At 50.5% G+C, this 12720-nt stretch overlaps 1 protein-coding gene across 20 annotated transcripts in view; it reads right to left on the bottom strand.

Annotated features, from left to right (window-relative positions):
- The window catches only part of TPM1 (tropomyosin 1), a 28045-nt gene extending 16069 nt beyond the window's left edge, over positions 1-11976 (bottom strand). For 4 of the 20 annotated variants that reach the window (XM_029236583.1, XM_029236581.1, XM_029236600.1 and 1 more), the window contains exons 1-2: positions 11675-11936; positions 10453-10578 (exon numbers count right to left, since the gene is read on the bottom strand). In XM_029236583.1, the coding sequence (XP_029092416.1) occupies positions 10453-10578; positions 11675-11788 (240 nt within the window). In that variant the 5' untranslated portion in view covers positions 11789-11936. Of the gene's footprint in view, positions 1-6150; positions 6543-10452; positions 10579-10768; positions 10895-11674 lie in introns of those variants that run through there. The other 16 variants (XM_029236589.1, XM_029236585.1, XM_029236588.1 and 13 more) reach the window with 9 other exon arrangements.
- Between the last annotated feature and the right edge of the window lie 744 nt (positions 11977-12720).

Raw genomic sequence — 12720 nt, 5'->3', positions numbered from 1 at the left:
CACACACACACACACACACACACACACACACACACACAATTAACTATGTAGTAATAATTGGCTGATGAAGGCAGGGAGCAGGGGAAAATGTGAAATGAATCCGAGGTCAGTTAACAGTTGCACTGGCCCACAAAGTAGATCACTGAAGGTACACAGCTAGTAATGGGCTCCACCAGGTCTGGCAGGTGAATGTTGGGAGTTTTTTGGAGGAGGGATGAGGGTAATAGGGATAACACATTTCTTAAATATGGAAACTTTAAAAAGTTTTTAGCCCCATGTAAAAAAACAAAACAAAACAAAACCGGAAGGAGGTATACATTAAGGGTATACTTTGGGATCAGGTCAGATTTCTTTTCTATATTTTCCATTTCTAGTAAAATTCTATTCATTTCATGAATGGGGGAAAACAAGCAAGCAACCCTGAAAGCTGAAAACTAAAATGAAAAGCAAAACAAAAACCACCCTCCAAACCACCACCAACAAAAAAACCTCAGCAGAGTGTCTAGGTCATGTACTCAGAAGTATTTTTCCCCCTTTTCTTAAATATCCTTGTTATAGGTGCTGCAGCCAGAGAAATGTCAACAAGATTTTCAAAACAATTTCTGTAGCCACCACACTCTAAGCTTCCTGTTCTGTTTTCGATCTGGGCCCCAACCTCAAGGACTTTGTACTCACAGAGAGGAGACTGTTTATACTCCGGGGAAAGAACCCTCCAGGTGCCAGGCCAGTCCGGGTCCCTGGCCTCCCACACACCTGGGGCATCAGAGAGTAAGGAGACAGCACCCCATATTCGTTCCTGCCTCTGCACAAAAGATCTCCGTACCTGAGAGGGACGCCCATCAATCCAAATCTTCCCTCTTCCCTCTTATTGCCTCCACTCTAACCGTTCTTTCCCTTAGCTCTGGATACTGTTTTATAAATGTCATTAACTCCTTTTCCCCAGGAGCATTTTGTAGAACCTACATTAGGGGTTGTGCCCTACGGAAATACCAGTCAATAGGCCTCGTATACGACACCAGAACAACAACTGGGAATGGAGACCTGTTCTAGGAGCCAGGACAGGGGCAACACAGAGAACAGACCTGTGGGTGGTCCACAAAACGGGGTCTAAGATGTTTAGCTGGAGGGGTCCCTAGGCATTGTCCAGCAGTTCCCACAACTGGCTGGGTGTCCAGATTCACCAGGAGATGCATATTAAAAATACAAATTTCCGGGCTTTCCTGGTGGTTCAGTGGTTAAGAATCTACCTGCCAATGCAGGGGACATGGTTCGAGCCCTGGTCCGGGAAGATCCCACATGCTGCGGAGCAACTAAGCCCGTGCGCCACAACTACTGAGCCCGTGTGCCTAGAGCCCGTGCTCCGCAACAAGAGAAGCCACCGCAATGAGAAGCCCATGCACAGCAACGAAGAGCAGCCCCCGCTGGCTGCAACTAGAGAAAGCCTGCGCGCAGCAACAAAGACCCAATGCAGCCAAAAATTTAAAAAAAGAAACAAAAACAAAACAAATTTCCAGGCCCCATCCCTAGAGATTCTGATTCAAGAGGTCAGAAAGGAGGACAGGAATCTGCACTATAAAAAAGCAACCCCCCCTCTACCCCACCCACCGTCCAAAGAAGCTGGAAAATCCTGTGGGAACCACTCATCTAGCTCTTTGTAGAAGAGAGAATAGAAGAGGGAGGGATCTTTGACATGCTCAGGTCACAGCCATCAGCGGCAGGTAAGACTAGCACCAAAGTCCCCTGGTCCTCACGTGCTGGCATGCCTGCCTCCCTTCTCAAGGCCTCCTGGAGCCTCGTGGAAGCCCTGGAACTGGTGGTTCTCACCTATGGAGTCTTTCTGCTTTCTGACTTCAGAGCAGCAGGTTCTCTACAGCCACCCTGACTCCAACCCCCTACCTGAAAAAAGGCCTTCAGCGAAAGAACCTAACCAGGACTAGAAGAACGGCTACTGTACTGAATATCATCCGCTGAACAAGTCCTCTCAATCCATTTGGAAAAAAGGTGTCGTATAAAATTGAAAACATCATCGAGTAACACCAGGGGGTACCAGCTCACTCACAAGGACACAGAGCATTTGTTCTCAATCCCAGAAACCAACGCCTGCTGCCCCAGAGGTTTCAGAGCAGGATGGGCAAAGGTGCTTGTAGGTAACAGCCCAGATCTGAAAGCAGTGTCTGGGGTGTATCGATCTCTACATAAGCTTCCCCCGGGAAAAACCTGGGCTCTCACTGGCTTCTCAGGCCTCACCATACTGGTCTGATCGCAATTTAGTTTGGTTCTCTAGAATTCAAGATATATTCAATTCCATAAATTAATTAAGGACACCCTTATTTTCACTTTTGTTTTTGGGGGGGGTGGATTATGCTCTATGTTCAAAAGGCCCACATCTCTCACCTGCACTAGCTTTTATCCCCGGTATGTATTCTCTGAGTTCTGAGGCTTATTTAGATATTTTCTAAGGTTCTTTCCATCACAGCACCTGGGCAGTTTACTTAAGACTTAACTGGCTGTTGCCTGTCAGTACAAACCCTACAGACACATGACCATCTGTTATTTAAAAAGCAGATATAAATAACAAGGCATTTGGGAAGGGTCAAGACCCCAGACGCAAATTATTTCCAGGCATGGAAGTCACCCACGTGTACTGGGTTAGCTTCTAACAACAGCTCATGTGTTGACACTGCCGGTGAAGTCTTTGGGATGCTAGTTTCTTTCATTTCAAAAGTGCTATTGTGTCCCAACATGTAATGAACTACTCAGAAAAGAGACTGCTATATTAGTAAAGGTTACCAACTGTCTTCCTGCAGATCTGTTGTTAAACAACCACCAGGCGCTCTACATGTGTGCCTTAGAGCTGCATGTGCCCCCCAATCCCTTCCACAAGGTACCAGCTACCTAAGAAACTACAATAGATAGCAAGGGCATGCCCACACAATATAGCAAAATGTTACTCCAAGTCTGACTTGAAAGAGAACTTTTACAGGGCCTAGATTTTCATGAAATCCAGGTGTTCTAGCCAATATAACCAAAGGCAATTTAAAAATAGCAATGATTTTTACTTTAAAAACAAGTATTTCCGTTAGGACAATTAAGAAGAAATAATTGTAGGAGAATAATATTATACCCTAAAACTAAATCCTCTAGAATGTATGTTCAAAGTCCTACCTGAACTGGAGTACTGCATGGGATGATCAAAGGTCAGGCCTTTTTATTTCATGCGAACTGTAGATGTACAGAGAAAGTTTCACCCAGTTTACTGTGTAAGACCCAAGTCACTACAGCCAAGTTAAACTTCTGCCCTTATATGGTAAGGAAAGGGGAAAAAAACACGGATGACATTAAGGGGCACTCCCATGGATAAGAGTTAAAAACAATCTCTCTATTGCACCAAAGCCTGTAACTCACGAGGCATTTTTGTGTAATGAGTGAGAAGGGACGTGAACAGGGCACTGTAGTGCCTTCGCCTTGCTTATACATGAAAGCAGAAAGCCAGAGTATATATACACTCCAGCTACTGCCACCCTGGCGGGGGGGGGGCAATGGGGGCACAAAATGCACTTTTAGATTTCTGTTTTCAGAAATATTTACCAACTCTAAGGAGGGGAAGGGCTGGGAATTTTTGTAAATTGGTTTTTCCTGTGATTTAATGAAGTTACCAATTAAGAACCTACAGGCTGCAACTGTTAAGTGCCCTTGTTTGCTGAGTACCATCCAGAAAGAAGGAAGGCAGACTGCCTTCTTCCTGCTCCCACTTTGATAAGGACAAAAGACAAACAAAACCCTAGTGGGTCACAAGACCTGGAGTCAACCATTACATCAAGCAAAGTAGCCTCATTCCAAAATTTTGAAGGGCCCACACACCTTGGAAAAACAAACCAGTAGAAAAAAAAGGGATGGCTGCTTTTTCCAAAGTTAAGTGCTGGTTGTAATAGGGCCAATTAACTACAGCCTGTCTGAATCTTTGAGAATGTGAATTAGGGCCAACTCTCCAAATAGTTTTTGCAGTGGCTCATGACTCTGTCACTAAATTTTTATCCTTGCTGCCAAGAGAAACTGTGACTGCTAGCTTAACTCACAGCTATGCCTGACAACTACCAAGAAACCACCTTCAATTAGCTACCTTTAAGTTCCAGTTTCATAAGTTAGGAACACCTCTCAATCTGAAATTCTCTCTTCAGTGGTCTGACCCAGTCCTCAAGTTGTTGTCATAAAAAGTTCTGTGCCCATCCAATCATCCGGATAGACTATTTTCAAAAATCACTTAAAAAATTTTGAAGCTAAACCACTTTTAACATAAAGCTTTGAAAAGAATGAAAGCATTATCTTTACCCAACTGGCCCAGGAAGAGTACCGTCATAAAACTAAGCCCAAAAGAGAAGGTGAGTAAAATAGTAACAATGTGCCCTTCATAAAATTTATCTTCTGTGTCTAATATCAATCACCAGGACAGCAGTCCATAAGAGGCTCTCCTGTACAGGACCACATATTCCCTTTCTTAGCAGGGGGAGGGGAGTTCTACCGACTTCCACCACTAATACCACTTCGACCCACCAAACATTCCTTCCAGCCTGCCTGTGTCCTCTCTCCGTTCAAGTTGAAAAAAGAAAAAAAAAAACTGATTAGAAGCATTGAAGTGGAGTGTTTTAAGATGTAGTGAAATGAGCAGCCCATCTTTAAGACCCTTTGATAGCTGGTGAACTGAAAGCAAAGGAGCAATAAGCGATGCCGAGTGTGGAGCAGTTCTAATACCAGCTGATGCAAGGCACTTACTCTAGTGTGCTAAGCACCATTGCAACTTCTTTACACACTCTTTTCATCCTCACAACAGGCAGGTACTACTACCATTACCCACATTTTACAGTCGAGGAACTGAGGGACTGAGAAGTTAAATGATTCAAATCCTAGCAGCCTGGGCCCACAGTTCTTGTTCTTATCCATCATGTTCTATTGGTTCTAATGGTTCAAGGACAACTGCGAGCCAGAGAGGGAGTCGGAATTCATTCATTGCCTGGCCAAATTCAGAGACATCCATGGGACCGCTGCTGTCTTGTCCTCTACAGAAAATGATCTTTTGCCTATTGATTTCCTGGTTCCCGCCTATTTTATCTGAAACTTCATCTAGTTAGGCCTTCCTTTCAAGAGGACCCATTTGCTTCTAGGTATTTTATGCAAAACAGGTCTCATAGCTTCTGCAGCCAGCCATAATGCCACTACATACACCTCTCAACTCAGAATACGCCTCTATTAAGCACAGAAGGACCCCACATGAGCGCTTGTCATAAAATTCCCAAGGTGTTTGAGTATCCTGATTTAACACACACACACACACACACACACACACACACACACTCAAAAATCAACAAACAGCAAATGCCTTAACTACCTCTGAAATCCTGTTCCGGTGTGCTGGATGCATTTGCCTTAGTGGAAAGGAAGGAAGCCAGGTATTACACTCAACGTGGGGGAGGGGAAGCCGGCGGGAGAAAACACCCAATAATCGTAGCTATTTAGCCTACTTTTTTAAGACTCGGTAACAAAGGAACATCTACCTGTACAGGAGAACTTGGGAGGAGGGATGGTTAAGAAAGGGAAGGGCAAAGGGCCGCATACTAAGTCAGAACACGCGCTGTCAGTGTCTCAACCACCCCAGAGAAACAGGCTTTCAAGAAACCAAGGCTAAACAGGGATGGGGGAGTTTAGCATCCCCGGGCCCCAAAGCCAGACAATGCCTCAGACATGACCTGTTAGCGCCCTTCCCAAAAGAACGGATTTCCAAAAGGAGGGACCTCTTCCGTCCCCACTCTCCGAGTAAATAATACCAGCAGCGCAAAGGGCACATGCCGGGGGACCCGAGACGCCGGGCCGAACGCAAACACCCCAGACATAGAGTTCCTTCTGGGAAAGAGCTGCTTCCAGAACCTTCTCCACACCACTAATTCTCCCTCGGTTCTTTAGACCAGCGAGATGAAAAGGGCTGAAGTGAACGGGCAGTGCCCCTCCCCAGAGCCCGACACCTGCGGGCCCAGGTGCGCCCCGAGGCGGGGGGAGGGGTGGCGGGGGAAGGTGGGCTCCGGGGGGGCCCTGCGGGGCGCGGTGGGGCCGACTGGGGAGAAGGCGCCTCCGGGGATGGGTGATGGGTGGGTCCCTTACGGTCTCCCTCAGCTTCCTCTCGTAGTCCAGCTCGCGCTGCAGGCTGCCCGCGCGCTCCTCCGCGGCGTCCGCCTGCTCCTGCAGGCTCCGAATCTTTCTCCGCACCGCCTCCAGCGAACTGCTCCCCGCCATTGCGCCGGGCGGCGGCGGGCCGGCAGGCTTGCCGACTGCCGCGGGAGAGGCCGGCTGCTGCGCTCCTGCCGCCGCTGCTGCTGCCGCACTCCGATAGCCCGGCCACCCCGCCCAGGCCGCGGCGCGCCACAGCAGCGCCCCCTGCGGCCCAGGCACAGCCCGGAAGTCGCGACCTCCTAGGCTGCGCAGGCGAACCGCAGGCGGGTGCGCGAGCGCCGGGGGCGGGCCCAGCGGGCGGGGCGGGGCGCGCGCCGCGGACCCCGGGAATTCTCCAACCGCGGGAGGCACCGCGCATGCTCGCGGCCGCGGGGCTGACAGGCGCGGTGCGCAGGCTGCCGGGGCACCTGGTGAGCGGGAGGGTGGCCAACGCGCCGAGGGTGTTACTTCGACTCCCAGCGCCCCTCCCCTGCGCCGTGGGGAACCCGAGTAACGGATTTGGCTGCAAAGGGCGACGGTGCCGCCTGTTGGCGGCGGGAGCGCTCCGCTCGGGACTGCCAGTTTCCCATGCCCAGGAAGGAGAAAAGCCGAGCGAGGGGTTTGGGGCTTGAATGTACCCGCAAAGGGATTGTTCCTCGATGTGAAGAACCCCAGAACACAAGATCCTAACCACAACAACTCTCCTTCCCTCCAAACTCATGAAGGGAAAACCACTAACGTATTGCATAGAGGTTAAACCTCCTAAATGCTGTCTCCCTAGGTTAGAATCTGGCTTTTGGTTTTGTCCTGGTTGTGTGACGGAAAACAACTTGACTTTATCTGTAAAAGCACGGTTAATAGTAGTACGTTTCTCATAGGATTGCTGTGAGGATTATGAAATGACAAAGCACTAAGCACAATACCTTGTACGTAGTTAACTCAAATGATAGCTTTAGTTAATAAATACACAGGCACTGTCTTGAGTCAGGCTACGGCCTATAACCAGCTGTGGGACCTCAAGCCCGCCAGCCTATCTGGGACTTACTTTCCTTTCCACAAAAACAATCATCTCAAGGGTCCCTTCTAGTTACAACCTTCTCTGGTTTTAGATCAGCCTCTGAGATCTTCTGCAAACTGACCAATTCTGGGCCGGACTGAGATGTCTTAAAAGGCACACCGAGGAAGGCTACAGAACCCTATGAGAGCATCTGGCTACAGCTGGATGAAAACCAAAGCGGACACAATCTTTGGGAACCACCCTCTGGCAATTCTCCCCTTCGGCTACGTTTTTAAATGTCTTCTAAGTCTCACAGCTTTCTTTCCTCACCTTTCTCACAGAAGGCCCTTCAAGTCAGTTCCTATGTGTTTAAGTGTGGGAATAATGAAGAAAAAGAAAACACACTTGACAACCCCCTCCTACGCCAAAGCCCTAATGAGGAAGCTCCTTGCTTTTCTGACTCATTTGCTATGGACTTTCTCACAGCCTCCCTCTGCTGAGACTCTCACAAAGCCCAGCATGGGCCCTCACATCCTGTAGGTGGAGCCTCTAGCTTTGTTTCCACACAGTTCAACTAGTCAGGAGGGAGGTCACAACTGCTTCCCTAAGAGTTCAGACCGGGGGCCTCCAACTTTGAGGGTGGGAGAAGGGGGCATCTGGGAGCCTCCAGGAGACGCAGAAACTGCTGGACAGGTGCAAATGCTCTATGCAGCCAACTAGTGACTTAATGTCCTGCTTTTCAAACATCTGGGAAAGTCAGTTTCAGGTGAGTTCATTTTCAGGCTGATGTCATTATACAAGAGTTTAGGACAGTTGTTCTCGGCCTTGGCTGCACATTGGAATCACCTGGGTATTTAACAAATACTAATGCCTGCATTCCACTCCCAGAGATCCTAATTGGCCTGGGGTACAGCCTGGATTTTAAGTTTGAAAACCATCCTAGGCGATTGTTTAGGTAAGGTTGAGAATCACTGATTTAGAAAGCAAAGACCTACAGGGAACAAAGACTTACATACTGCAGATGTCAGAGACATCACAGTTATTGGGGAAGGCGTTGGGCCAGAGAGAAAATAGAGCGCTTGATCCCCTTCAGCCTCACTTATGTGGAGGGACCACAAAAAATTCAAAACAAAACCATCAGAGATCCGACCTTGCAAATTACAACCTTTCAAGCTAGGAAGAGCCAGCCCATTTCTGGCATAGGATTTGTAAAGTGTGTTGGTAAATTAATAGAAAAATGTTTTTAGTAGTAGAAAAATGTGAAAATGTTTTACATTGGTGAGTAATAGTGCAATGTCCTAATCCCAAATGTAATACAATTCTACCTCAGGAAGTTGACCTCTCTCCTACCTTTCTCTAGTGACATCTGTCTCTTCCTCCTCAAGTCTTCACTATTTTTACTAGCTAGCAATCACTCTAAATATAGCATTTCTTCACAAACGTCTTGCACATCCCTACAGATTCCAAACAACCTAAAATGTCTTAAAGGGGAAGATGAGCAATATACTACCAAAAAAAAAAAAAAGTGTACCATATTAGGGATAGTTTTCCAGTGGAAAGAAAAGAACACAGCTTCAAAAACCTCCCCCTCCTCCTGGCTCCGCCCTCTCCCACCGAGCTGGCTTTAAATATCGTCTTTGCCACTTCTGCCTCACCTCATTCCAATGCACCATTAAACAAGACTTTTCAATAAAGACATGATAGAACCACATAGTTACAATAATTATGATTTTTTTTCCTTAAGAATCGTAGTAGATTTTTCTCCTTCTCTTGCTTTCAGTCTTACTGGGCTATTTTCAAATTCTCTGCATTCTTTTCCTTATAAGGAATATCTCTCCTTGATCTATCAGCGGCTCTTTTGAAAAAGCTAAATAAACGTCCTACTGGAGAATTTCGGGGAGACAGACATCCTCCATTTAACCATATACGGAGCAGACATCTGATCTACATTACACAAAACTGGCGCAGAGTTATATGCGTTTTTTTGGCTCTTTTTCTAAAGCCAGGTAGTTTGTAACTTAAATATTTTACCTAAATCAGTGTTTCCCTGAACCCCCTTTCCAGGGACCTTGCTTTTCACTGAAACTTTCTTTTTGTCAGATTCTAAATGTCCTGTGTCTGGATCTCTCATTTACAAAGCACACTCGGAGATTACGTTTCGTGCCTTTCATGTCACGGAAAGCCTTACTGATTTCAAGACCCAGATCCTCCAGCAATTTACACTTTACTCTCATACAAAAAATTCTGCTGCTGCACTTGGTAGTTCAACTTTCTGGGCATAGGTTTCCCTGGTGCTCATACATTCTTGAAATAGTTACCAACTTCCCAACGAATTCTTTCCTAATTGGGCCTCTAGGCTTAATTAGCTTCTAGAATGGTGTGAAAAGAAGTCGGTCCTCTGGAAATCTAATGCTTGTCTTGACTTATGCAGCAGAAGAGGCAAGCTCTTCGGCTAAAAGGATTCCAGAGGGCAGTGGACAAAATGCTGGCAGAGCTTTTGTGGTGCGTGCATCATCCTTGAAACTATGTGGTGGTTGTCAGCGGCTGACAGGTTGGGGTGGGGTGAGTAGGAGAGTCGGGGGCAGCTAGCTCACTATACCATATAAAGCACTGAGCTATATATAACTCCCAGCTTACTTTCTGGATCTAGTGCCCTCAGACTGCAGACCCAAGCAAATATCGTCTTCCCAGGCAGATCTTAAGGGCTGGATTAAGCTTCCCTAGTGAATAAGGAGGCCTCAAGTGTTTCTGTGGCCCACCATCAAGCTTAGCCTTCTAAGTAGCACCATGCCATTTTTTCAGTGCCATCTCTAGTCTGTGTCCTGACTAGACCCACCACTGAAAACCAGGCCTTGCCACCCACCAGAGATGGCAAAAGGAAAGAAAGTGGAGAAAACTAGGCATTCTGTTTGCACAAACCTCGGTGATGACACCTCGGAGGTTTTCTGCCACCATGGAGCAGGGTTCACCTCCAGAGTCCAATTTCAGTTACTGTATTATTCCAGCTTCTCACCCACCCGCCTCCACCCCCAGGGGTGGGGGAAAGAAGGAGAAAAAGAAAGAGGAATGGATGAAATAAAAATGAATGTGTGCAGTAGCAGTCGGAGGCAGCATCCAGTGCTCTGGGCCACGGCAGGCTGTGTGCGGGTTTCCAGCAAGAGGAGGTGACCCTCCTCCATTGCTCTCTGGCCCCTGTGGTGACCCCAGAGCGGCCACCAGGGCAGGAGGGGAGGGAGGCAGTGTGTGCGTGCACTTACGTCGGTGGCCTTTTTCTCCGCCAGCTCCAGCTTCTCCTGGGCATCTTTGAGAGCCTCGGAGTATTTGTCCAGTTCATCTTCGGTGGCCTTGAGTTTCTTTTGCAGCGACACCAGCTCATCTTCCAGCTGGGAGTTGGCCGTGGGGGACGGGGACGGGAGGGGGGGTGCAGCAGGCAGCGTGATCCCGCAGGGGAGGGGTGTGGGTGCACAGAGCCAGAAGGACAGGGACAGCGGGAGAGAGAAAGGGAAAGACAGGGAGGGAGAGAGAGAGAGACAGAGTTAGCCATTCGTGCGCCGCGCCGCGCGCCCAGGGTACCTTGGCGGCGGCCTCATCGGCGGCCAGGAGGCTGTCCTCTGCCTTGTGCAGCTCCTCCAGCACCCGGTCCCGCTCGTCCTCCGACGCCCGCAGCAGCTTCTCCTTGGCCGCTATGTCCTCCTCGAGCTGGGGGGCGGCGGCGGGCGGGCGCGGCCGGCCGGCACGGACCGGGTGTTAGACACACACACACACACACACACACACACACACACACACAAAACACACGGGCACCGAGTTGGCTGGGGCCCTTCGGGTGTGAGGCGCCGCCGAGTTGGGCTTCAAGGGTCCCTAGGTAACCCTCCTCTCGCGCGGAGCCCACTCCGCACCCCACCCCAGCCCCCCGGGGCGAGACTCCTGCGGAGGTCTCAGCGGGCTCAAGCCCACAACTTGGGGGTGCAGAAAAACGCCCCCGTCTCCCCGGCCCGCCGTACTCTCTAGTCTGTCCATCTTTGTTTTTAGGAACAAACTGTGGGACTGTCCCTCCCACCTCCCTCGCGCCCCCCCCCCAGTTGAATGTTTTATACTCCCCAGTCAAAAAGTCCAGAAGAACTTCTAACACATTCTGGACTTGATTCCCTTCAACTCTCCTCCTCTCCCCTTCCCCCGAATCCAAAACTGATTTCTCATCCTGAGAATCAAGTGCCTCTAGGACTTGAAGGGACTTCGCGGGCTCTGGGAACCAGAAAAGGGAAATAAGCGTCCCCAGACGAGAGAAAAAGTTAGAATAAGCCAGAGTCTCGCTCTTCCCTTCCCCCTTCTCAGACGCCCTGGAGTGGGGTGGCTCCCCGAGTCCTCGGAGTGAGGGGCCGGGAAGGGGTGCGAGGCCCGGGTCCCGGGGCTCGGGGGCCCCCGGCGGGCGGAGCGCGGGCGACCGGCCGGCGCTGGGCCGGAAAGGCGCAGGCAGACCTGCTTGCTCCTGTCCTCAGCCGCCTTCTTATCGGCCTCCGCCTGCTCCGCTCGATCCAAGGCGTTCTCCTTGTCGAGCTTGAGCATCTGCATCTTCTTCTTGATGGCGTCCATGGTGGCGGCGGCGAGCGGCCCTGGGGCTGCGGCGGCGGGAGCGGGGAGGCAAGAGCGCGGTGGGGAGGCCGATCCGGAGTGCGAGCGCACAGCCGCCTGCTGATCCCAGATATGTACTTTCCCAAGGGGGCGACCGCATTCCTCAAGACAGCCAATACTTTTTTGGAAAAGCTTTTTTCTCCTGCCCCCTTTCCCCCTCTCCTCCCTCCGCCCCCTGCGCCCTCCCCGCTGCTCCCGCGGGGGCCGCTCGCCCATTTGCTGCTGCCTGCCGGCCTCCCAGTTGACGGTGGATATGACTATATATGGGGACCCGAGCAGCCGAGGCGGCGGCCGGGCGAGGCCTCCCGCCTTCCAAACCTGCACTCCGGGGAGAGGGCACCGGGGCCTCGCGGGGTCCGAGCCGGGGCCGAGGCGCTAAGCTCTGCCCTCCGCCCTCCGCAACTCCTCCTCCCAGGGTCCATGCCCCGCCTTTAGGGTCCCCAGTCGAGCCGTCCTGAGTCACAGGAGGCCGGAGGAGAGGGGCAGGTAGTGGATGCTCGTCGCCCCCTTGAGCCGCCAGACCCGGGCGCGCTAAGCATCAGGCCCCGTACCCGGCGCCCGGGCCCGTGCGCTCCGGACACCCGCCCCGCGCTTCTCCCGGCAGCTCCCAGACTGCCGGGTATCGGCCTGGGCTCTCACGTTCTGGAAACTCAATTGGAGCAGAGAAAGGAAGAGTTGGGAGGAAGGCCTGGGGTGCTGCTCTTGAGAATTTCTCTGCTGGTACCGGTCAGAATGTCTGAGAATCTGTCTTATGCGGTGCGCTGTCCCCCAGAGGAGGGACAGTAGTATACGTTAGGGACATAGGACCCAGCTGACTCAGTTCTGCGTGTGCCTGTGTGCCATACTTCCGCAAAGGGTGGGGTGAGTTTGTTGGTGTGTAGGTGGGTGCATGT

This window comes from Monodon monoceros, unplaced genomic scaffold (genome assembly GCF_005190385.1).
Source record: "Monodon monoceros isolate NGI ecotype Baffin Bay Population unplaced genomic scaffold, NGI_Narwhal_1 Super_Scaffold_21, whole genome shotgun sequence".
Taxonomy (NCBI): domain Eukaryota; kingdom Metazoa; phylum Chordata; class Mammalia; order Artiodactyla; family Monodontidae; genus Monodon; species Monodon monoceros.
The sequence above is the reverse complement of the archived record's forward strand: the minus strand, read 5'-3'. Positions and strand labels throughout refer to the sequence as shown.